This window comes from Diabrotica virgifera, chromosome 10, assembly GCF_917563875.1.
Source record: "Diabrotica virgifera virgifera chromosome 10, PGI_DIABVI_V3a".
In the NCBI taxonomy this organism is placed as follows: Eukaryota; Metazoa; Arthropoda; class Insecta; order Coleoptera; family Chrysomelidae; genus Diabrotica; species Diabrotica virgifera.
In genome coordinates, this window is record NC_065452.1 from 123,956,559 (window position 1) to 123,979,472 (window position 22,914).

Below are 22,914 nucleotides of genomic sequence, written 5' to 3' on the forward strand. Positions count from 1 at the left end.
TTCATGTTTAACAAAATAAAACATGTTTTTGGACGGTTTTTCGGACATAACTCAAAAGTAAGTATTTTAGCGAAAAAAATATTCATAGAAAAAATATAACCCATCAAAAATTTAAAAAAATGGTGTATACACGAGGTCCATAGACCCAGTGAAAGCAGAGTTGCAGCTAATGAAAAGTAGGTTCTTCTTCGTCAAATTTAAAATCGAATATTTCAATGTGAAATAACCCAAAAACGGAGCAATTTTAGGTGAAAATTCATTTTAACTTTTTTAAAGAGTTTAAAAAATGGTTTATTTTTGTTTTAAAAAAACTTGTAACATTAAAAGTAAGTCAATTACGCTCCAAATATTGTTGGTCCCTTTTATTTTTTAGTAAAAAAATCTTGAGAATCACCCCCTAATTAGCATCACATATACATTTTAATATTACCAGTTCACAAGTTACTTTGTCTATGTATTATTTATATGACCTGTAAATTTCATCGGTTCAAAGTGCTTCGTTATGAAAAAGCTGTAGTAAAAATGACTTGAACGAGTAGCTAATCACGAGTTTAGGCAAATTTTGAACAGCCATAGTATAACCAATTTTTGTCTAACAAGAAAAAAAAAATCAAAAATATTCAGGAAAGCAAAACATACATTTTATTACTCCTTGAGATTTTTGGTATTCCTGATTGTTTTTAAGTTAATTCCATAAACACTTACGATTTTTTCAAAATTAAAAAAATGTTTTATTTTAAACCCAATTTTTTTCAAAACTGAGCACTTTGAACCAATGAAACTTATAGATAATATCTAATAATAAAACACTAAAAACGTTTGTTTTCTATACTTCCACAGAATTTATTATAACTAAGTGAATACAGCTGTTTCGGCAGAGTGCCTTTCTTAAGTGATGGTAACTTGAGAACAAGTGATCACTTGAGAAAGGCACTCTGCCGAAACAGCTGTAGTCACTTAGTTATAATAAATTCTGTGGAAGTATAGAAAACAAACGTTTTCAGTGTTTTATTATTAGATAAAATGAACTTCCATCAAGTAACGGTCGAATCCATCAATTATAGATAATATTATAAACAATACATAAGTAAAGTAACTTGTAAAGCGGTAACGATTAATTTTATTTGAGAAGCTAATTAAGTGGTGATTTTCGCCATTTTTTTATCAAAAAATAAAAGAGACCAACAATATTTTGAGCGTAACTCACTTACTTTTAATGTTGAAGTTTTTTAAAAAACAAAAATAAACCTTTTTTTAAACACTTTAAACAAGTTGTAATGAATTTTCCTCGAAAAGTGCTCCGTTTTTTAGTTATTTGAAATTGAAATATTCGATTTGGAATTTGACGAAGAAGAACCTACATATTTATTTCATTAGCTGCAACTCTGCTTCTATTGGGTCTGCAGACCTCACGCATACACCATTTTTTAAATTTTTATAAGCTATATTTTTGCTAAGAATAATTTTTTTGCTAAAATACTTACTATTTGAGTTATTTCCGAAAAACCGTCCAAAAACATTTTTTTTTTGGTTAAAAATGAACACATTCACTCGCAAATAACTCGAAAAATATTGACTTAGTAAAAAAACTCTATAGAACAAAAGTTACTTAGAATTAGTAATTTTATCCAATTCCGGACTTATTTTGAACGTATATTTTTTCACCCCCGAGAAAAAATTTTTCACCCCGTGTTTTCCAATTTTTGTAAAATAGAGGGGATGTAGAATTGTAAACTTTTTCCCATATAATAATAGACAATTACAACTACCTATTGCCAAATTTTCATCCTTCCTTTATTTTTTTGGAGGTTTTCCTTTTTGATGAATTGTAGTTTTATTCGTGAACCTAAAAATTGGGATTGAACTCTTGTGAGTTCGTTAAACTCAATAAAGGACGTTAGGTCAGTTCAAAGTTATTTCAAGTGTATTTATTTACCAACTACCATTAAATCATTTACTACACGACTTCGATAACTTTGGACATCGGGCAATCGAATTTATATAGAATTTATGCAATGCTTATGTTTACCTTTTGCATTTACGAAGTAATATATTTGGTGCTCGTTTATTTGACATTTTCAGGCATCAGGCCATCGCATTTCACTGGAGCCCATTATATCGATATTCACTCTCTCCATTTCATGGATGGCGTTATAAATTTTTTCTGTTTGTAAATGGTCTTGGTGTTCCAGGTGCATATTTTAACAAACATTATAGATTTTCTGAACGCGTCCTTTGATTTTAATTGGCGGTTTCGCTTGCTAATGATCTGGGAGGCCCATTGATTCTGCTGTGTTATTTGTACCCTGCTGGATCTAGAGCACTCCGATATAAATGTTCAGTAGTCTTCCCTCTCAAGCTGTAGCTATGATATATGTACAAAAGATAACCGTATGAATCTTTAATGTAGTGGTTTCTCCATCTACGTGCTTACGCTATTGACCTATTTCTCGGTTGGTCTGCCTTTTCCAACTAGAGTTTCACGATATTCGATAAAGATATCGATATTGTATTGATATCGTATCGAAAACCAATACGATACCGATACAACACATACCTTAGCAATATCAATGTCGATACGATACTCATTATCTGAAATCAATACAATAGTCTTGTATTGTCGATACGCTTGCCTCGATATTATTGAAAATATTGATATCGAGAAAAAAATAAAACGCCACAGTTGTTTTATTATCTTTTGTGGAATAGGTATTTAGATCATAATTATTTATTACATAAAAGTATAAGTGATCTGCAGCCCAAGCATCAGCTGTTATAATATTTTACACTTGAGTGCCTAAATTTGAAACTCTCGAGAGTAAGTAAATGACTGTTATGATTACACTGTTTTTATCATGTGGCATTTGTGGCAATATTATGGAAGTGAGTGAAGATGACTCAAAAATTATTTTTAACAAATACTAAATTGCGATTTATTCCGAATCTCCGGGGATTTCCCGGTATTTTCAATAGTTATTTTCCTAACAAGTGCGGAAAGTCATACTTTTCCGCACGCGGTTGCAGTTTGCCGAACGACGCGAAGCGGAGTTCGGCAAGCACTCGAGTGCGGAAAAGAGACTTTCCGCAAGAGTTAGGAACAATATTTTTTCTACGAGCGTTTAAAGAATGACCAAATCTTAATCAATTAATTGAATTACTATGAAAATACATACACAAATAAATTCTTTGACAAGGTTGTCAAAACCAAACTTTCAATAAAATTGGTTAGCGTGACGACGATCTTGGTTTCCATGACGACGATTCAAAACCACTGTTATTGTCTACTGATTTGACTTTCGAATATTATGTCAAAATTCTTTTATTTCATTGAATGGTCGCGTTAATTTCATTAAAACATGAACACAATAAGATACATTTGAAATAAATTAGTAAATAATATCTAAATATTAAAACAAAATCAATGGGAAAATACCCAGTAGCTGGCTGTATACCATAATTAAAAAATCATACAGAAGTAAAAAACTTCATTTGTACAATGGTATAAAAAGTTTATTAAAAACTATTAAAAGTCATCCAAAAGGATCTGCAAAATGTTTTCGATCTAGATCAGATCATCTTCAGTGCCTAGAACGAAGTATTTCCACGTTAGAATGAATGCAAAAGGTTAAAATTGTGACTAGTTGAAGAAAAAATGTGGTAATACTCACGTTCTGCCTAGTACATGGAACTAGCAACCTTATGAAAATGGTATCATCGAGAAATATGGTTTACATGTTAATTCTATAATATTTATAGCGACTCCAAGTCGATGTTAAAGGATTAATTTATGTGTTAGGAGTGCTCAAAGGGCAACATGGTTCCGCGCTCGATAAAAAATCGTGGTTCTTGCCAGTTCAATGGACACAGACCCACAAAGGTGAAGGAGATGACAATCCAATTATTAGACAGAAGTGACATGACAAGACAGGAAGTCAATTTTTGGTTATGAATATAAAATAGTGTTTTTAGAATTTAGATTATTAGTTAAACTGAATGTAGATCAATAACTGTATTAAGTGAAATTTAAATTACAATAAATTAGGAATATAATGAAAAATCGAAAAGGCTACTCTCTGTTACAAAAAGAACTGTTGTTACTGTTAAATTGATAAAAATGTTACTCATAAAAGAGTCAGTGACGTCACACTGGTGACAGTTGTGAGAGAAGACGAATATTTAATTTAATTTGAAATAAAAAGTGAAAGAAAATTAATTCAATGTGAACAACTTCAAGACTTATAAAGGTAAGGTACATAGTAATGTTGTAAAAATAAAAGAATAATGATGTAAAAATAGAAAGAGTATTGTTTGTTGCCTATTATTGTAGTTGTGATCGTTGTTGCAAATTGAAAAATATTCTAATTTAAATTTATTGTCTGAATTAGTAAACTGATAATTTGAAATTTATAGAAGGTAATGGAATAAACAAATTGAAATGTATGAAATATTTTATAAAATACTATAAAAGATTTACGGATTTAAAAGTGTACATTTGAATGAAAGTTATGTAATCCAGGTTGAATGTTGGGATTATTTTCGATATGAAGTAAAAAATACTTCCAGATGAACTGATTCACTAAATTGATAAACTGAAAATTTAAAATGGTATAGTTAGTAACGGACTAACAGATTGAAATATTGTCAAAGGAAGTTAATGAATAGTGTTGAAAAAAAAGAAAAGAATAACTAGAGAAAGAAGTGCAAGGGGAACCGAAAAGACAGAGACACGAGGCATGGCAATATAACTTTGTGGTTGGTAAAAAATTTTAATAAAGGAGGTTGGAAAGGAAAGAAGGTAAACTGTGTTAGGGATGGCAATAACTTTGTGTTTGGGAAAATATATGAAGGAAAAATTGGAAATGAAAAGGGGTAAGCTGTGTTAAGGAAGGTATAGTTAAAGTGGGGAAAGAGAAAGAAAAAGAAACCAAGGGCATATTGAAAAGGTGTTAATGGGTGATTAGTAAGGAAATAATAAATGTTAGATGCTAGTGGGGTGAAAGGAAAGAGGAAACACAGTAAAGGAAATGATTAAAAGAAAAGGAAAAAAAAGAAAGAAATGGGGAATTATAAAATATATCAAAATTATTGTTAGGGAAATAATTGTTGGTGGATAGGAGTAAAAGGTCGATTTAAAGTAGTTTGGCGGTTAACGCAATTGGGGCTAGTCCTCATGTCTCTAGAAATCTCAAGGTCCTCATACAAATCCAACCGTAAAGAGTTCTTATCCTGGATGTTATGAATTAATTTGACACCATCAGGGATGGTAAGATGGTGTTTACTAACTTTAATGTGATGGGAGAAAGCTGATGTATTATCTCTTTTGGAATGTTCGGCAGATCTGGTTGAAAGTGATCTATAAATCCTACCTATATAAGAAGCATCGCAATCGGAACAAGTCAATCTGTAAGCTCCACTACGGTCCATATAGTGTACTGTATCTTTGGTATTTGTGAAAAAATGAGTAAGAGTATTTCCAACTTTAAAAGAAATATGTATGTTATCAGAAGAGTTGGATATAATGCGTTTAATCTTTTCAGATAAAGTGGTGTTGTGAAATGGTAGTGACCTATAAATGGGGGAAGAAAAGGAAGCCTGACGATAAGCAGAGTTATGTAATAGCTGTCAACAATGGTTATGATCCCAATATAATAGACAAACTCATCCGTAAACGAGAATCTGGATTACTACATAACTCTGCTTATCGTCAGGCTTATCGAATATTCTTAACACATACTTATAAGTACATTCCTAATACATACTTATAAGTAGATACTTTTAAAATATCTTAAAAATAATATGTATGTATAAGAAGTATGGTGTATTCCACGAATATACGACTGTTTTGGATTATCGCGACAACCAATATTTTAGTGTGCAACATAAGAAGTACGAAAGTATTTTGCTCTGATAATTACTCCAATAAAGAACAATATAATTTGCAATTTACTTTCGTTCTTTATATTTTGTACAGTAAAATATTCGTTGTCGCGATAATCCAAGAGTTTCGTATGTTCGTGGAATGGGGTATATAATAATAGTCTTATAGATTATCAGCTTGTATATTTTTTAGAATAATTAATAAAATTTATGTATGTAGGTAGTATTGGACGAATTTCATTTCAAAATTGTTGTATGGTAAAAAAGTTTAAACATTAATTGTATTAACGTTTATTATTAAAAATTCGTTTTCATAATGGAAATGACCTTACCATTTCGAGTTTATCATGAGTATTTTTACATCGTTGGAATTTGAATTTAGGTACATTAAATTCAATATGGGCCATTCCAGAACCAAAACGTGCCAAAACCCACAACCAAAGGCTTTGGTATTGCCAACCGTCGAGTAAGCTTTTTCCGTCAACTTCTTTTTACAAAATCTGAGAAGATATTTTTAATTATTTTCAAATATTTTGATTTTTTTTAAATATTTTACAATTTGGACTGGAACAAAAATTCTTCTTTGAGTCAACTTTTTCCCTTGATCACCTTTTATGTTGAAAATTTCCGCAAAAAGGGAAATTTCCCTTCGTTTGGCAACACTAACCACCGATGTTGTTATTCCACAATACATATATCGTCTTATTCTGACCATTTCTTATCTGAATGGATCAGGGGTAGGAAAGAACGGTAAAATATGAAAACGAAAACAGGCATTATTTGTATCTATGCAGTGTTAAGGATGAAGACGAATGATAAACTACTAGGACTAAAGAACATACATAATCTCTTTATTTTGTTTGCGGTGCTTCAAAATATCTATTTTGGTAAGTCAATATTACTTAAATAGTAGGTATCTAGGTAAGTACATATAACTATATAATTTTTAGATATTTATACATAGTATAGTTTCTCTAAATATTATATAATAATTTATATAAATAACTAAAATTTATAAATATGTACTTACTTTTTAAGTAATATTGTAAAATGTAGGTACTACATTCTCATTTGCAATTAAAATATGTAAATATAATAGGTATTTGGTAGAACCAGTAGAACCTTAGATGAGATTAGGTGATGCTGAAAACATACTTCTGATCAATATAGCACTTGATAGCACTTTCTTAGAATATTCTTAAAAATATATATTCTCCGTTACAAAGATGTACGGTAGTTCGTTCTAAGTATATAAATAGAAGGTGTATAGCACTTCCTTGGAATATTCTAAAATGTACTTTCTTGGTATAAACTAAAAAAATGTGCGGTAGTACCTACGTTCTAAGTATATAAATAGAAGGTTTATAGCACGTCCTTAGAATGTTCTAAAAAGTATGTTCTTGTGAATTGGGATACACAGCATCTCAGTAAACATCATATTAAAAATAAACCTTTTAATAATTAAATGCCCGTGGTAATGGTTGTTTTAATAAATACGATTAACCTAGTTTTTGCATCGATGCATGCTAGTATTTGATACAAGGTCGAGTTGCAATAATATTCAGTGGGTGTTTATTAACAGTCAGCACTTTGAATCACGGTCACCTCGGCTTACCAAAACAGTAAATAAACAATAACCGACTTTAATTATATTTTTACGAGAACAGATAAATCAATTGGCAGTTGTGATTCGACGGGGTAACATCGATTTCAAGTACATAATATACCACCAGTTACTTTCTGTGATATATTTAATGTGTAAATAAATGTCTTAACAACGAACTATATTTACTACATCAACCCTCATAGTCGGGGTAACCACCCCTAAGTATCCAGGGTGGCTCAGAGGACGGGAGCCACCATACTTGGTATATACTGAAAAGAAGTGCGGTAGTACATTCTAAGTATATACATAGAACGTTTAAGTACTGTAATGTAGTATATACTCAGTATCTGCTCTGCACATTCGCAATGGTAATTACGCATATTCTCAGTATATACTTTTTCTGAAAAGTATGTTCTATGAATTTACTAAGAACATGAAATTGTTATGTGGGAATTAATAAGTATTTGTCGACTTTCAAAGAAGCATTCAGCCATTTCAATCTTTATAAGAATATACATACAAGTTATAATAAATATTCGTAATATTTTTAGAATAATGTCCATTTGCTAAGCATGCCAAAGTGGGCATAAAGATGTATAATTTCAGCTCAGCTCAGATGTATACTCCTTTTATGTCGATATTTTATCGAGTATTGTATCGATATCGTATCGAAATCAATATCAATACGATATTTTTATAAGAAAGTATTGCCGATATCGATACTCGATACGATACTTCATTGGCATAACCAATACAATACTCAATACCTTAAAAGTATCGATATTGGATCTTATCGTGAAACTTTATTTCCGACCTTATAACAAAAGAGTGCCCCGCTAGTCTCTGGCACTTGATCGTAAGGCCTTTATAGCATACCTTGTTCTTTTCCTTAAATTTTAATGGGTTTTGTGGCTTCAACGAAGGCCAACATATTTCTTATTGGTAGTTTTACGATCGCTTCTGGTTCAAATCTCAGTTGACCAGTGAATTCCTGCCTTACATCACTTAGCACATTGCAAAGGCATAGTATGTGTATGGCCTCTTCTTGAATTTCGCACTTTGTACAGCATAGTTCATTCACCTTACTTAGTTTGTGATGAGTACCTAGATGATTTTTTATTATCCATTTCTAAACTTCATTTTTCGTAGCATTTTTAGTTATGCCACAGAAAGGTTCTGAGCCTTGTTTTGTTGAAAGATTTCTCTCAAACCTTGTTTTGCCAATATATCTGCTCGTTCGTTCTCATGCACCCTTTCGTGACCCGGTATCCATATTAAAGGCATTGTGTTGCCTTCTGCTAGGTTGTTGAGGACATCTTTGCAGTTCTTTACTGCCAGAATAGCTGCTTGGCTATCTGTGTAAATGTTTATTCTCTTAGCTTTAGGGGCCCACCACTTTTAACTCATCCACCCGAAGTTGTTGGTCAGTGTCAGTAAGTGGGGGATTGGTTATACCGCCTCTATCACTCTATTATTAGTTGTAAAAAATTAGCTATAAATTTGACTTACCTCTTGTCGATCTCCAGGCGTGACATACCAAATGTAGACCATATATCCTGGTATACATAACATAGACGTCAGTGCTGTAGTCCAGCCAAACAAATGGGCCCAAAGTGGAAATTCGTAATTTAAGTATTTAACTGGAGCCCATTGTATCAAGTTAAAAACGAACACACTCTAAAATGCAAGTGATAAATAAATTTCAAGCATCTACCCAAATAACACAAAACATTCCAGGAATGTACTATCAAAGTTCTATTAATGTTTGAATGTCCTGGACATTCAAGGAACATTCGGTGAACATCTGATTAAATTATTGGTGGAATGTTATCACAAGATATTTTATGAACATATTACCAATGTCCTATATTTTAAGAGAGGCCATTTACTATTCAATTTGCGTCCATTTTCCAATTTGACGCGCGTGTATCTATGTATTAGGCACGTGACTTCTGGTGGTCATGGCATACAAAAAGTTACAGTTACAGAGGTTATGTTTATAATATCTATTTTTCATTGTTTATCGTCGTATTTTGTCTATTTTGGATTCATTTGGATTTCGTTTGCTGTATTTTGTGAACTTTATAAACTTTACCACAATGCAAAGTGATTATTTAAGGAAATTATTATTGGAAACTCCAGATGTTGGGTTGGAGAAAGGTAGGGGAAACAATTTTTATTTACTGTTCATTTTTCCCTGATATTTATCAATTTTGATGAATTTGGCAAGCAATAATATTATTTCTTTTATTGTTTTAGATATTTATTGAAGCTGAAAATAATAATTGGGGATTTAGATAAATATACAATTCAGTCAGAATTGGATTTTACTGTAAAGTGGATTCCATCAAATTACTATTATAGATATTTATACATATCAGGTGGAGTCTCACAGTTATTACTCTAAGCAGCAGATGAAAGCATAAAAAGCCTTCAGGCACATAAATATTTTACAGCTGGATTTGTTTTTAAAGTTGGAAGTCAGGAGCAACAACTTCATAAGTACCTACAAGAATATTGAGGAAATCGAACTCCTCGATTCTACTGGGCAAACTAGAAGATTGAAGAGGACAAAGCCTTTTGAACTACATAGTTTGAGTGATAGGTGATAGTGAAAAGCAGAGCATAGTGTTTGTGTGCCTGTGTATGTTAGAATAGTGATCGATCTTGTTAGATTAGATAAGAGACGCTATGGGGTAAGCTCTTCATTTTAAGGAACAGTAGTAATTTAGGGTAAATTAAAATTGCTCATTGGTCAGTTATGACCAGATTGTAATTGTAATGTACAATTCAATACATTGAATCATCATCGTAGTGATGATTTAAAAAAAAATATATGACAAGATTTTGTGCAATAAAAATGTTTATATTTATCAAGGATGTATTATTTGGTATGACCACATATACTTCTTGTATATCGTAGGTGATGTGACAATACCTCCTATCTGCTTTTTCATGAATTTTGTAGGAGACGAAAAACCATTTTTAGGGTCATCTCCTGTTTTCACATGTAAATTTTAACATGTTTTGTAGTAAATAGATAGTTGAATTTACTACAGAACATGTCAAAAATATCATATGAAAATAGGAGGTGACTATAAAAAAAGTTTTTAGTCTCTCTTACAAAACTCATGAAAAAACAAATCGGAGGTATTATGTCACATCAGCGACTATATCCAGGGAATGTATAAAAAATATACTGTGAATTTCCAAAGAACATTCGTAGACATTCATGGAATGTTCCAACAAGACATTCAAGGAATGTTTAAAATGCTGACAGAGGACTTTCCTGGGACATTTAGGGGATATTCTTGTGCTTTTAAGGACATTCCAGGAATGTTTTCAATATCCTGTGTGTACATTCTAGGAACATACATGGAATGTTTGGTGTTATTAGGGTATAACTATAATGGGACGTGATTTCACTACCCGTGATTCAGTCACCGTGATTTATAAATCACTGATAGCAATCGTTCCTGGCTAACTTCAATGACCTTAAGCAGTGATCAGATATATCAGATATCAATTTAACTGTCACCGTCTGACAAAACGTGTTCAGATAATAAATATTACATTATTCTAAGTGAATGTGATTTGGAGAACGGCGACTAACATCTGGGGATTCACCAACGGTGAATTTTAGGATTTTTTGAGTTATTTTCAGTTTCATTTAAAGAGGAAGCGCTGTCATGACAGTTTTATAGTGCTTTTCTAATGGAATCCTTTATTGTTAGTATTGTAAATTTATATTATAATTCAAACCATTTAGTTTCGTTAGTTAAACATATTATTCAATATCAGCAATATGTTTTTATAGTACTAAGGTACTACCTCTATCTATCTATCTAATCAGCCTTAAACGCCCATTCCTTACCTGGGCATAGGCCTCCCATGTTAATCTCCATTGGTCTCTATTCTAGGCGATCTACATCCAGTCCTTTCCTGCCGTCCTCTTAAGGTCGTCCGTCCATCTCATCTGTGGTCTTCCTCTTTTTCTTTTCTGTTCCATGGTCGCCAGTGTAGAATTCGCTTATTCCACCTTTCATCTTTTTGCCGCAGAGTGTGGCCGGCGAAATTCCATTTAAGTTTTGCAACCTGCCTTGATACATCGTTCACCTTGGTTTTTGGGACAGACCTTGGAATTTGAGCAATGGAAAGACCGATACCCAGCATCTGTATTTCCATTGCCGTTTGTGTTTTGGATATCCTGTCGAGGTACTACCTAATACAGGGTAATCGCGATCGTGTAGTTTAGTTTACAATGATTATGTCTACCTGTTACTGTACATAAAAGAACGATGAGCGTGATCACCGTTTAAAATCACCGTTATTCAAATATCACGGTCAATGATTACGGTGTGATGTAAAAATCACCACCTTAACCATCACATGAATGCAAGTTATAAGAAGAATAATATTTTTGATAAAATGTTATACTTACTACGCAAATAAAAGGCGTTGCAATAGTCCAACAAAACTTCCACCAGCTTATTGGATAGTATCCAATCATATCTTTGATGCCGTCGTAAAATTTGTTTACTCCAAATGCCCAGGATATAGCAATGCACTCAAAGAATATTAGAAACAGCAGACAAAATCCACTAACAGCATACGAATCTAATATTTGGAATACATACATCCCTCCCTGAAAGAGATTTCGAAATAAAGTCATATTTCTAATGCGCCATACAGAATGTCTCATTAAAGACTGTATGTAAAAGTTAGATAAAAAAACATTATATTTGCTAAGTCAGTGGCGTAGCGTGGGTGTCGGATGCCCGGGGCGGAAGACAATTTTGCCGCCCTTTATTCAGGTATTTTAATTTAATGTATACTATACGTTACTAGAAAACTGGAATATTTGGGTCACATTACCAGAGGAGAAAAATATGAGTTGCTGAGAATTATTATGCAAGGAAGGATCCAAGGAAGAAGAGGCATAGGAAGAAGACGCATCTCCTGGCTGAGGAACCTTAGAGAATGGTTTAACTGTAGTTCATTACAACTATTCAGAGCAGCAGCCAACAAAGTGACCATAGCCATTATGATATCCAACCTCCGATAGGAGAGGGAACTTTAAGAAGAAGATACGTTACATACATACATTCATTATTATAGAGACCTTTTCGGCGAGAACGGTCATCATTATTTTGCATTATACAGGTTAGATTTTAAATAAAAAGTTTATCTAAGTTTTACAGTCACGTTTATTATTACAAATACTCTTTTACTTTAACCAATTAGATACATTGATATAACTTAAGTACCTATGGGGTATCAATTTTAATTAGAACTAGAACGATACTGTAATGTTATATTTTTATTTTTATTGACAAGTAATAGGAGTATTTGTTAGAATTAAAAACAAAGCTTCCGTCTTCAATTAAAAATTTATACGTCCAGTTTTTTTAAGAGCAAAGTCTTTTATTGCACCGTCAATGTCTATCGCATCACACACCTCTTGATCAATAGACAAATAGCCAAATTAGTTAGTCTTAGAGTACTCATTGTCGATCTTAAATAATTTTTAATCAATTTCAATTTTGAAAAATTCTGTCACAGCTAGCATTGCTTATAGCAACTGTGAAAAATATTCGGAACGTTATTAAAATTTTGGATAGACTATCTTCCAGCTTGGATTTAACAATAAATTTAAATAATTTAAGTAAGTCTGCATTAATCAATTTATTTTCGAAGTCTTTCCAGCTTGAAATCCTGCTGATCAATTTCGTCAGATGCGTAGTCTAGATTACATTCAGTGTTGTCTGGATCTAATAATATGGCCGGTGTTAGATAAGCAAACTTATCCGTTAAGAGGAAACAGGAGCGGTCAACAGGTAGCCAAAACGCGTTCCAAGATTGCGGCTGTAATTTTGAATATTTTTTCGAGATATTTGGCACACGTATTCGTAATATAATAAAGAATGGCGGTACAGAGCCCAATTTGAAAAATATATTAATATGTGGAAATTACTCTGTAATTAAATACAATATTAAAAAATGAGCCTGTACCGCCATTAAGAAGAACAAAAAAATACACTTTCTTCAAATAAACTTTTTTATCCGATGCCTAGATTTTGTGTCATTTTGGAACCCGCTTATTGGAATAGCCTTCGTGCCAATCAAAAGTATTCTTATAACAGGGATATTCTTATAACCGATCATTGGTGGCTAGTAGAAACGTTTCGGGACAGCAAATTTATATTCCTTAAAGCGAGATATTCCTTTAACAGGTATTCTAATAAGCGGGTTTGACTGTACTAAAATTTTTTATTTCATTAGTAGTTCCAAAATGACACCAAATCTAGGCATCGGATAAAAAAGTTTATTTTTCAAGAAAGTGTAATTTTTTGTTCTTCTTAATGGCGGTACAGGCTCGTTTTTTTAATATTGTATTTAATTACAGAGTAATTTCCACATATTAATATATTTTTCAAATTGGGCTCTGTACCGCCATTCTTTATTATATTACGAATACGTGTGCCAAATATCTCGAAAAAATATTCAAAATGACAGCCGCAATTTTGGAACGCGTTTTGGCTACCTGTTGATCGCTACTGTATCACCTTAATTTTTGTAGCTGTTGAAAACGCTCACGAATTTCTACAATAACTCTATCTAAGGGCTTGTTTATATGCAGGCGGTTTGCCAACGTCAACTGCGCGGTTTACCTGTTTTATTTGATGTCACCCTAATGCCGCCTTTGAAATTTCACCCTAATACCAAGGAAAATAGGGGGAAAACAGGTAAATCGCGGCGGCGACGTTGGCAAACCGCTCTTACACGAACAAGCCCTAACGAAGAAAGCAGCTTTCGTCTCAATTCATTTTCACAAGACAAGTTAGCATCTCTAGTTCCGTCATCAAAATATGCTTTCTTGTTATGCGCCTCAGAGGTTTTATGAAAATTCCAAGTTCTTCACACATATTTTTTGCATAACCTACAGCGCCATTTGCCCATTCCTATATGTTCTATGTCAATATCATCTGCAGGGCATTTACTTTCTGAGCGCAAAATCTTATGCCAAGTCCCCTTGTTTGTAAATATTTTTCCTCGAATTCGTCACAAAATAAGTAATGAAAAATTTCGTGCTCCTTTCAATCGGTCCTAATTTGTAGTTGCGATAAAAATATATAATGGTTCAAATATGTACAAAATATATTTATTATTTATTGTTAAATTTTGCCGCCCCCTAAAAAGTGCCGCCCGGGGAGGACCGCACCCACTACGCTACGCCACAGCGCTAAGTGTAAAGCCCGCCACTTACGTTCCAAGGCCGCAGTACTATTTGGTCGAATACTACAAAATTCAACGTAATTTAATCATGTATTCGCACCATTCGACCAAATCGGTGCGATTTGACGGCACACAAACAAGTCAGTCTGCAGCAGTATGACAGAGATTGTTCGTAAATTTGATCATGTCGATTGTGCAAAAAAAATTATACATACTAATCGTTGCTCTTCTAGGTGTAGAGGGAGGTGGTTCTAGCCTTTGATAAATTTTCTCCATGCTTTCCTGTACTTTGCCATTTGTGTTTCTTGTCAAGATTTGCACTTATATTGTAATATATTAACTATGTCGCTGTTCCACTGTTTTATTGGTTTGCCTTTTCTATTTTTCCTATTGATTTAGCTTCCCACACTCTTTTCACTTGTCTGTTACTGGCAATTCGTGTAAGATGACCGAACCTGCTGATTTATTCTTGTTTATTGTATCAAGTAACGGTTTGATTTTAAGTATATTTCTTATTTCATCATTTCCGAGTCTGTCTGTCCTTCTTGACCCTATCGTTCTTCTGAGGTATTTTATCTCTGCTGCTTGTATCCTACTCTGGTGTCTTCTGTTTAGGATCCAGTTTTCTGCTCCGGATAACAATGTTGGCCTATACAGAGTGAGTCATGAGGAACTGTACATACTCCTACCTCGTATGCAGGCCTCTATGGGGAATATCAAATGACCATTAAAAAGTGTCTGCTCCCATTGTTTAATAATTTACAAGGCGAGTTGTTAATTTTTACAGAAATTTTTATTCGTCATAATTTTTGAACCGCAAGGTCGATGTGTCTCTTGTTTTGGTCAATCGTTACACTATTACCACCCAATCAACTGATTTATTCAAACTAGAAAAAAATCAGGTCCGGCTTTAAAAAATTAGTTTGTTTTGGTCTTAGAAAAAAATTTCACCCTGTATACGGTTTTTGAAAACTCTAATAAGAATTTTACAAATTAGACAAATAGGTAATTAAAATATGGCATACCTATTTTTTTCCCCACAGGATTACTTAATTTTTTATAAAAAAATCAAATTTGACTATGAATTAAAAGATTGGTGAAGTGAACTATAGATTTAAAAAAATTAACTTTTATTACAAAAATTAATTTTTTTTGAACAAATACACTCAGATGCAAAAAAACCAATCCACTAAAAATTTGGTCATTTTTGAAGTTTCGAAATTCCTAAACCTGTTGTTCTATTTAAGCGATTTTTTTACCACGTTATAGCCTTATTCATTGACAATATCGCTGTAATAATATTGTTGCTAGACAGTCAAACTGTCATTGTATACCGGGTGTACGAATCAAACTGTGCCCTTTTCTCAAAGTTCGCATCACCCTGTGGACTATTCTAGCATTTATAAATTACTGAAATTAAAACCTAACTATAGCCCCAGGTTTTCTTAACATTTTGTCTTTCGATTCATTCGCTTATATTGGATAACGAAAAAGTTGGGTACGTTAACAACTGGCCATCAGCACAGGGTGTTTCTAAATAAGTGTGACAAATTTAAGGGGTCATTTTACATGAGAAAATAATGACAATTTGCTTTATAATCATATGTCCGCAAACGCTTCGTTTCCGAGATACGGGATGGTCAATATTTTTTTACAAACTGACGATTTATTTATTGCTTTAAAACCAGTTCAGATATGCAAATCAAATTTGGTGGGTTTTAAGACGTATTTATTGCACATTTTTTGACATACAATTAAGAATTTTATATTCAGCATTGGCGCGCAAACGAGTATTATGACCCATAATATTACCCGTACGCACGCCAATGGTGAATATAAAATTCTTAATTGTATGTCAAAAAATGTGCAATAACTACGTCTTAAAACCCACCAAATTTGATTTGCATATCTCAACTGGTTTTAAAGCAATAAATAAATTGTCAGTTTGTAAAAAATATTGAACATCCCGTATCTCGGAAACGAAGCGTTTGCGGACATATGATTATTAAGCAAACTGTCATTATTTTCATGTGTAAAATTACCCCTTAAAGTTTGCCGCCCTTATTTCAAAAAAACCCTGTACTGATGACGAACATGGCCAGTTGTTAAAATACCTAACTTTTTTATTATCCAACATAAGCGAATGAATCGAAAGACAAAATGTTAAGAAAACCTGGGGCTATAGTTAGGTTTTAATTTCAGTATTTTATAAGTGCTAGAATAGTCCACAAGTTGATGCGAACTTTGAGAAAAAACAGTTTGATTCGTACACTCAGTATACAATGACAGTTTGACTGTCTAGCAACAACATTATTACAGCGATATTGTCAATGAATAAGGCTATAACGTGGTAAAAAAATCGCTTAAATCTAACAACAGGTTTAGGAATTTCGAAACTTCAAAAATGACCAAATTTTTAGTGGATCGATTTTTTTGCATCGCAGTGTATTTAATTTATAAGTAAAAATCCTACCACTGCTCGTGCTATACGTTTTAAATAATACAACATTTTTAGCCAATTTCCAGAATTTTAAAAGGAACAGGTTGTTTTGAATAATACTAAAACATCATCCTGTATAATATTTGTTTGTCAAAAAAAAGATAAACAAATAAACCTAAATTAAACAAAAACAAAAACAAATATTTTTCTCGTCATTTTTTGCATCACTACCTTCTCACCATGTATTAATACTATGTATGTGTATAAAAAGGATAATTTGACATTTTCGTTGTTTGAGTACATAATTTGACAATTCGTTCGCCATCGTTATTATTTATTTGTGTTTCTTACACTGTACTTTTTTGCATTATCATATTTTACAAAATATTTTGCCGAATCTACTTGCCAATATAGCCGCCCGAGATATGTACTTTATGTACGATGGGGCATCACGCATCACCCCATTTCTCAGTTGCTGTTCGTCAATATCTTCATGTAACTTATGGAAATAGGTGGATAGGACGCGGAGGGCCTCATGCATGACCACCTAGATCCCCTGATTGTAACCCTGTCGACTATTCCCTATGGGGTCGATTAAAAGAAATGGTTTATCGAGAAAATATCAATACGCGACAAGAACTAAGTAATTGATAAAATTATTGATTCTTGTAACATTTGTAACATAAATCTCAAAAAAAATTATCAGGATTGACTTTACTATTAGGACTGAAAACAAACTTCATCTTTCAACTGCCAGATGGCGCTAGTCACCTAGTACCTTCACTTCAGTTGCAATGGGTGGGAAAAGCTCTCGGTGCTGGTCAATTGGAGTATGGAGAACAGTGCCTACGTTCTCTCCGATGAGGCTCCAATAAGAGCCGAAAATCGCGATTCAGGAGACTGGACTGCGCTCCGTATTCTAATTGAAAAGTAAGATTGTTTTTCCTTCGCATTGCAACCGAATAAAAATGGTATACATTTTTATTTTAAATTATTTTACTGTTTTATTTGTTTCTTAAGTTCTTTTATAAATAAAACATGACCAACTTATGAAAATATTAAATTCAATTGGTCTAGACAGCAGAGATCGCCGTATAATAAACAATATCTATTACGAACAAACTGCAGCTGTTAGAGTAGGGGATCAGTTAACAGACGACATAAAGATAAAAAGAGGTGTGCGACAGGGATGTATATTGTCCCCATTACTGTTCAATACATATTCAGAGCACATTATGAACCTAGCGCTAACGGACATAGACGAGGGAATACTTATAAACGGAGAACGATTGAACAACATAAGATACGCTGATGATACTGTCATTTTTGCAGACAGTCTTGAAGGTCTGCAGACACTTGTCTCCAGGGTGGCAGAAGTAAGTAGCAGGTTTGGGCTTGATTTTAACATCAAAAAAACCAAATACATGGTTATAAGCAAAAATAGGGTACCACCTGGTCAATTACTAGTTAACCAACAACCTATAACACAAATCACCAACTTTTGTTATTTGGGTGCAAACTTAAATGAACAGTGGGACCAATCGACGGAAATTAAGATAAGGATCGAGAAGGCAAGATCAGCTTTCGTCAAAATGAAAAAAAAATTTAACAGTCACGATATAAAATTGGAAATAAAGGTTCGTTTACTAAAATACTACGTATTCTCCGTTCTTTTATATGGCGTGGAGTCATGGACCTTAACTGAAGCATCACTGAAGAGACTCGAATCATTTGAGATGTGGTGCCATAGACGCATGTTGAGGATTTCCTGGATAGACAGAGTTACCAACGAAGAAGTTCTACATAGAATGGGTAAAGAGCGCGAACTAGTCGTAACCATAAAACGTCGCAAACTGGAATACCTGGGCCATATAATGCGCAATGAACAACGATATGACCTACTTCGGACCATAATTCAAGGTAAAGTGCATAGGAAAAGAGGTCCAGGACGAAGAAGGATATCCTGGCTGCATAACCTGCGAAAATGGTTTAACTTAACCACTACCGGACTTTTCAGGGCAGCAGTCAACAAAGTCAGAATAGCCATGTTAGTGTCCAACATCCGTAACGGATAGGCACCATAAGAAGAAGAAGTTCTTTCATGTATCTTTGTATACAATTGTTGTACACACATACATATTGCAACGTCAAATAATTGTCAAAGTGTGGACACGAATTTTTATTCTCCGCATTTTAATAGTTTGATTTTAACGATACAAACGAGCAGTTCTCGGTGTATTGTGTGTTATTGTGTTAATTAGTGTTCCTTTTGTTAATTTTCTTTATTGTTTATAATAGGTAGGTTAGGTAAGTGATTAAAAAAATATATAATGGATGAGACCTCGGGTGGCACTTCGCCACCCGAAAATAAGGACGCAGAGGAGGATAGGTATGTAAATAATTTTATAGATTTAAATAATAGATATAGAACTGAGGATAAAGGTCCATATTTTGTATATATTGAGAGTACTGATAAGCATTTGGGAAGAATTTTCCCAATCCGGATTGGTCACGTTTTGTTGACTGACAATTATATAAAATCCGATGTTCTTGATATCAAATCGATTGGTCTTAATCGCGTTAAAGTTATTTTTAAGTCTTATGAAAAAGCTAATTATCTAGTTAATAATAAAATTATGTCTAATAATAACTTAGTAGCGTATATACCCAAATTTTTTACACACAAGAAGGGTGTGTTGAGGAATATTGACACATACTTTTCTGAGGAATATTTAAAAAATGCCATAATATCTCATAAAGAGGTGGTTCAAGTCCAACGCATGAAACGAAAGGTAACAGATAAAGACGGTAATATTTCATATGTAAACAGACAAATGGTTATTGTTCAATTTGTAGGAAATGAACTTCCTCAAAATATAACAATTAATTTATGCAATTTCTCTGTAGAACCATATATATTCCCCGTTGTTCAATGTTTTAATTGCTTGCGATATGGGCATTCTGCCAAGCAATGTAAAACCAAATCTTCTCACTGTCGAAACTGTTCTAGCCTAAATCATACGTCAGACTCTTCTTGCGAAAAATTCTGCATTTATTGCCAAAATAATGAACACTGCTCTACATCCAGAGATTGTCCAGTATATAAGAAACAAAAAAATATCAAACAACTTATGGCCAGGGAAAATATTACATTTAAAGAAGCTGAAAGATTGCATGATAATCCATCTTATGCCAAGATTTCTACAAATAATAGATTTTCAGTTCTTAATAATTCCACTAATTTTCCCTCTCTGCCACTCCCCAGTACGTCCCAAACTCCAAATTCTAGCTTTTTGCTACGTAAACCCATTGTTCGAAATACTTCACCCAAAAGACAAGTGAAAAAGCGTAAGCCATCCGCTCCGGAGTCTCCACCTATTTCTCCGTCTCTGCCTACTTTTTCCCATTTTCAATCAAAAAAAACCAAATCTTCACATAATCCCATCATACCAAATCCTCACAGAGATGACTTTATCCAATATAAGGAAAAACTAACAAGTCAGATAATAACCGTAGTTAAACAAGTAGTTAATTCAGATTCATCCGAAACAAATTACAATTTAGAAGAAAATATTAGAAATATGATCTCCTCTATATTAAGTCCTTCAAATCTAATTCCAGAAATCGATATTGAATCTTGTTCTGATGATTCAATCCACTAATAAGATAAGTACACCCAATAGTAAAAACATTAAAGTTATCCAATGGAATATTCGTTCTTTCTCTAAAAACCATCCAAGTTTATTAAATTTTTTACACGATAATCCTGTAGATATTATAGCTTTATCAGAAACCTTCAAAAAACCAAACCATTCTTTTAAACTAAAAGGGTATAAGATTATCCGACAGGATCGTGCAAATGGCTTTGGCGGAGTTGCCATTGCAGTTCGCCAAGACATTAAATTTATAAATTTTCCTATTACTTTTGCATATAAAAAAGATTTAGAACTTTGCGCAGTTAAATTTCCGTCCTTAAATATCATACTAGTATCGGTGTATAAACCACCTAAATTAAATGTTTCTAAATCAGATTGGTCAAATATCTTTCGGCAATTTAATTCTCCTGTTATCTTCTGTGGCGATTTTAACAGCCATCATACACTTTGGGGATCTCATATTAATAAAGCTTGTGGTAATCAATTAGTAGAAGCCTTAGATGACAATAACTATGTTGTTCTCAATAATGGTAAACCAACTAGAATTTCTCGTCCAGAAGAGCTACCTTCGGCGGTAGACATTACATTTTGCTCTGCTGGTTTGGCTAGTGATTGTTGTGTATGGGATGTCGTACCAGATGCGTTAGGTTCAGATCATTGCTTAATCAAATTTGAAATTATTAGGGATAGAGTTATAATAAATAAAAATCCAGCATCTAAATGGAATGATAAATTAGCTGATTGGTCTGCATACTCCACTATACTGGAAAATTCGTTAATTAGGACAAACCAAAATCTAAACTCCAATCTACTAAGCTTCTCTATTTTTATGGAAAAGGTCTCAGATGCAGCATCCGCAACTATTCCCCTAAAAAGAGCAAGACAACAAGTAACTCAACGTCCAATATGGTGGGATACCGAATGCTATGATATGTTTCGTCGCAGAAAAGAAGCCCTGAACCAGTATAAACGTGTCTCAAACTATACAAACTATTGTCAATATCAAAATGTAGCTAGTCAAACTAAATTACTATTCTCTAAAAAAGCTCGAGATAGCTGGATATCTTTCATAAGCAATATTAATAAAAACACGCACCCTACTAAAATTTGGCAATTTATAAAAAAAATATCAAACAAAGACTCAACGGGATCGGGCAGTATATCAGCTGATATGGTGGACGATTTTTTTGAGTTTTTTATTCCCAAATTTGCATCAAATAAAATCGACTTCAGTAAATTCAATAGTAATGTAGCATGCAATGAATCATTTTATATGCCTATCAGTTTGGAGGAATTACGATTAGCAATCAAACAATCTAAAAGTACAGCACCGGGATTTGATAGCATTACATATAAAATGATTGAATACTTGCCTGAAATTGCTAAAGGAATTCTTTTAAATATTTTTAATAGTTGGTGGTTGCAAGGATTATATGACCAAAGTTTAAAAAAAACTGTAATTTGCTTACTTGCTAAACCCAACAAAAATTTAAGTCTACCTAACTCTTACAGACCAATTTCATTAATATCATGCATTACAAAAACATTTGAGAGAATTATCAAATTAAGAATTGAATTGCATTTTGAAAGTAATTGTTTATTACCTATTAATCAGTTTGGATATCGCAGAGGCAAAGGCACCTCTGAAGCATTAGCTCAATTAGTTTCCGACATTCAGAATGCACTTTCCGTTAATCTTATAACGGCATGCTTGTTTTTAGATATTAAAGGGGCTTATGATACTCTGGATATTGATATTTTAACTGTTCAGCTCATAAAATACGGTCTAAATTATAAATTCGCACAAAGAATCACAGATTTGTATAGGGACAGAGAAGTTTTCATTCGAGATTCAGAAAATCACATTTACGGCCCTCGATTATTATCAGTCGGAATTCCGCAAGGTTCAGTCCTAAGTCCAGTACTTTTTAATATCTATACTGCAGAATTGCATGACATGTTAAATGAAACAAATAATACAATTAAAATTATTCAGTATGCAGACGATTTCTGTATATACAGCAGCCGTAAATCATATAATGAGTGTTTATGCGATTTGAAACTGATAATGCAATGTGTAAAAAGATGGTCTATGGCTT

At 33.0% G+C, this 22,914-nt stretch overlaps 1 protein-coding gene across 1 annotated transcript in view; it reads right to left on the bottom strand.

Moving 5' to 3' along the window:
• Positions 1-22,914, bottom strand: part of LOC126878626 (sodium- and chloride-dependent GABA transporter 1) — a 120,966-nt gene that overhangs the window by 15,123 nt on the left and 82,929 nt on the right. Inside the window, exons 8-9 of the mRNA XM_050641453.1 lie at positions 11,925-12,128; positions 8,993-9,160 (exon numbers count right to left, since the gene is read on the bottom strand). Coding sequence (XP_050497410.1) covers positions 8,993-9,160; positions 11,925-12,128 — 372 coding nt within the window. The remainder of the gene's footprint in view (positions 1-8,992; positions 9,161-11,924; positions 12,129-22,914) is intronic.